General features: G+C 40.3%; 1 protein-coding gene across 1 annotated transcript in view; it reads left to right on the forward strand.

Moving 5' to 3' along the window:
* The first annotated feature begins 480 nt into the window (after window positions 1-480).
* Window positions 481-3,867, forward strand: part of CDYL (chromodomain protein, Y-like) — a 54,652-nt gene continuing 51,265 nt past the window's right edge. Inside the window, 1 exon segment of the mRNA XM_009885410.1 lies at window positions 481-1,181. Coding sequence (XP_009883712.1) covers window positions 481-1,181 — 701 coding nt within the window.

The following is a 3,867-nucleotide window of genomic DNA, read 5'->3' on the forward strand; positions in this document are numbered from 1 at the left end:
CCTTATTGTCCCTGGTGGCTAAGGGATAGCTCACTGTAAGTAAGAGATTCTCACATATGCCTTATGCTAAGCAAGCAAATTATTCAAACAATATCAAATTGATAAGTTTTGTAAGGTAAACACACTGTTTTTATACAGCATATTTAAACATGATCTCTATATTCAGAGAGGAAAATCCGATCCACATTGAAATTGGTGTTAAAACTTTGCTGGGGCCAATGCTGATTGTCAACTTTAATGTGTCATATTCAGATTCTTGTGCATGCTAAATACTTACTGAAGAACAATTTTGGTGTTTTAGAACATCTTTTACGGTATGGAAGTAACAATCTGAAGAGAGGAATTTCCAGTCAGCAGTGAAAGACTGTAAGCTATAGAGCTACAACACAGAATTACAGAACTACAAGAGTATTTTTAAATCTATCAACACATAACAAATTATTTGCGTGCAAGTTGGTCACTTGAGTTGTGTATCTGCCCATGTCTAATGTTGAATTCTCCTTTTAACAGGTAGAGAGAATTGTTGACAAGAGGAAAAACAAGAAGGGAAAAACAGAGTATTTGGTGCGATGGAAAGGATACGACAGTGAAGATGATACTTGGGAGCCAGAACAGCACCTTGTTAATTGTGAGGAATATATACATGAATTTAACAGACGCCACAATGAAAAGCAGAAAGAAAGCACATTAACCAGGACAAACAGGACCTCTCCAAATAATGCCAGAAAACAAATTTCTAGATCTACCAATAGTTCTTTTTCAAAGACATCCACTAAGTCTTTAGTCATGGCTAAAGACCATGAGTCAAAAAATAATCAACTCTTTTCTGCCACCCAGAAGTTCCGGAAAAACAATTCACCATCTCTTTCTGGAAGGAAAAATATGGACCTTGCAAAATCAGGTATTAAAATCCTAGTGCCCAAAAGTCCAATTAAGAGCCGGACAACAGTTGACGGCTTCCAGAATGAAAGCCCGGATAAAATGGACCACATAGAGCAGGATCAAGAAGACTCTGTAGCACCAGAAGTTGGAGCAGAAAAGCCAGTGGGAGCTTTATTAGGACCTGGTGCAGAGCGTGCTAGGATGGGAAGCCGACCAAGGATACATCCGTTAGTGCCACAATTGCCAGTGCCAGTAACAGCCACAATTGCATCAGCATTAACGATAAATGGAAAAGGTATGTGTATGAGTCGGTTGTTTTTGTGTACATTTTTCATTTGACTGATCTTTTTTGCCGTTCAGATGCAAACAAATTACCCACTCTGTTTCAGCCATGTTAAATCAAGTCTGGAGAACTTCACAACTTTATTTTGCATAACTATATGACTACAAAGCCATTTTGAATTTTGCCAGCTTTTGCTTTCCTCGCAGAGATTCATTGGTATTTGTGTTTTTCGGAATCACCATAAGATACATCTGTGTTTGCCTTGACATTGTGTGGTACATATATTCTGTGTACCACTTCCAGAGATTACATCATTGCTTTAAGTTTCTTTAAATAGGTCACATTTGTTATTAATATTAGAAACATAAATTATGGGAATAGATGAATGATGTGAGGAGGGATTCTTCATAACAGTTTACATATCTATTTTGTTACAAATATTGACTGGGAAAAAAAACTGTGAGAACAACATTGCTTAAAAAAAGAAGTTGATATGTTGTTTCAATGAAAAATTGAGCCAGTTGTGGAGATACATATGCCTGCTGCCTGGACTGAATTCTGTCTTCATTATATTTTATCAATATTTTGTTGTTTATACCTCATCTGATATTGAGAGCTAATTTAGGTTTGATGCCTGGGTTGTTAATATCTCAGTAGATGACAGTTTCTTCAAGTTGTACTGTAAAATTTGTGACAGCAATGAAACCCAAAGTGCTTTTGTGGGAGGAAGCTGTTTGTTCCCCCCACCCAGCTGAGACCCTCGTTTAAGACTTTGTTGTTCATCTCAGTGGCCAGTCCGGCCCAAACCACAACAACAGTCCTCATTCTTGTGCCCCGAACTTTTGTTCTTCCCTGACAGACCCAGGTTGTTGCATAGTCACAGGTGTTCTTGTAAGCATGCTTTTGAAGCTAAATTTTCAAGTGTAATAGTGTGTCCTCGAATAAAATGCAGTGGGTAAAATTGCAGATATGGTGTTGATGACAACTTGCTGGAAAAAATTGCTTGAAAACCAAGAACTGGGTCTGCCAAAAACCACATTTACAGACAAACTATGTAGACACAAAAATGAGTTGAAGACTTTGGGAGAGTTTGTGTTGGGTGCCCTAATGTTGCTGAAACATGGATTTTCTGGGAAAAAAAAAAAGCTGCAGCGGGAGAGGTTGCAAAGCAGTGGACAAGGGAGGAGTTTGCTCCTGGAGCTGCGGTGTCAGGTCATGGACCAACCCATTTTGCTGCAGAGGAACTAGGTAACCATGGTAATGCACACACAGATGCCAGGAATATCTCTTTCTTTGCATGGACTAAAGAAGGAATGTAAATCTCAGAGGATGTAAACAAAGCTAGAGGGGAAAATGCAAGAGGTGCCAGTATGTGAGTTTTCTGAGTAGCTGAGGTAGAGGAGTGTGTTTGCGCTTGTGATGGTTTTGTGATAATTAATATGCATTTTGGAGTATGGCGGTGTTCCTCGTGAAGTGATTGATAAGTGCTGCCTTCAGCATCCTGTCTTTTCGCCTTATGGCATTCAGAAAAAAAAAAGTTGGGACACAAAGGACCTTACTGAGTAGATCAAAATGATTAAATAATTCCCACCAACCTTTGGCTCTGCTAATAACAGTACAGTGAGGGCTCAGTTACAGGGCAACAAGTGGAAGTGGAAAGACCTGCACAGGAATGGTAGTGACGAAATATTTATTAGCTGAGGTGCATTTATCTGTTTCACTGAGATGTTACAATTTCCTCAACTGCCACTACCTCCTTCAGCTCTTCATGGGCATTTTATCTGGGCAGCTAACATTGAGAGCTACCGACTCACCCTAGCAATGATGGCAATATGACATCACGCTTACGTTTTCACATGATCTTAACGTGTAGGTCAAAAAAAGGAGAGCTAAGGAGATAGTCACAATATGCGGTTGCCCAAAAATATGCAATATGTTTCCACCTTTAGTCTGCTGCAGGAGGGACGTTAGTTCAAGTACATTAATTGAGGTTTTCCCTCTCTGTCCTGAAACACTGCTGCCGATCCCCAAGCTGAGCTGTGCTTCTGGGAAATGGTTGCCAAATATCCGAATTTATTACAGCTTTGCAGGCAGTTATGCTCATTTGTAACGCTTTTGGAGGTAACATCCAAATCATGCAGCAGTTCTCTGATTATAAAGCTTGGAAACAAAGTTGCAAAAGAAAAATACTTTGTGTTGATACCTGACATCAGTTTCTTTTCCGAGCTTCTTAGGGTTTCTTGGGCTGATACCTTTCTCACGGAAACCCGGGCTCCAACTGAGCCATTCTGCATGGCCAGGTTGGACCTTTATTTAGAGAGAAGCCAAGAGAGGCAGCCCTGTCTCTTAGAGCTAGCCTGGCCTTGGAGCTTTCTGATCTGACACAATCTCTGTCTCTTCATTAAAGCTGCGCTCTTCTCCTTGCTGTTTTTATTTTTAACTTCACACTGCTGTTCATTAAAATGTAGTAAATCGATGCTTCCCTCCCTCCCCTGCACGGGGCTGTCACAGTTCAGCATCCCTTTTCACTCCTTAACTCAGGACATTCCTTCTGTCTTAAATGGACACCTCATCACGTTTTTGACACCACCTCCGGAATGATACACCACGAGAGGTATTCATTGTACAGCAGCGCCACCAAATTCATACCCTCATCTTCATACGTACCTGATCTGACATATTAATAATACAGATAGATCTGG

This window comes from Charadrius vociferus, unplaced genomic scaffold (genome assembly GCF_000708025.1).
Source record: "Charadrius vociferus isolate BGI_N301 unplaced genomic scaffold, ASM70802v2 scaffold375, whole genome shotgun sequence".
NCBI classification, from domain to species: domain Eukaryota; kingdom Metazoa; phylum Chordata; class Aves; order Charadriiformes; family Charadriidae; genus Charadrius; species Charadrius vociferus.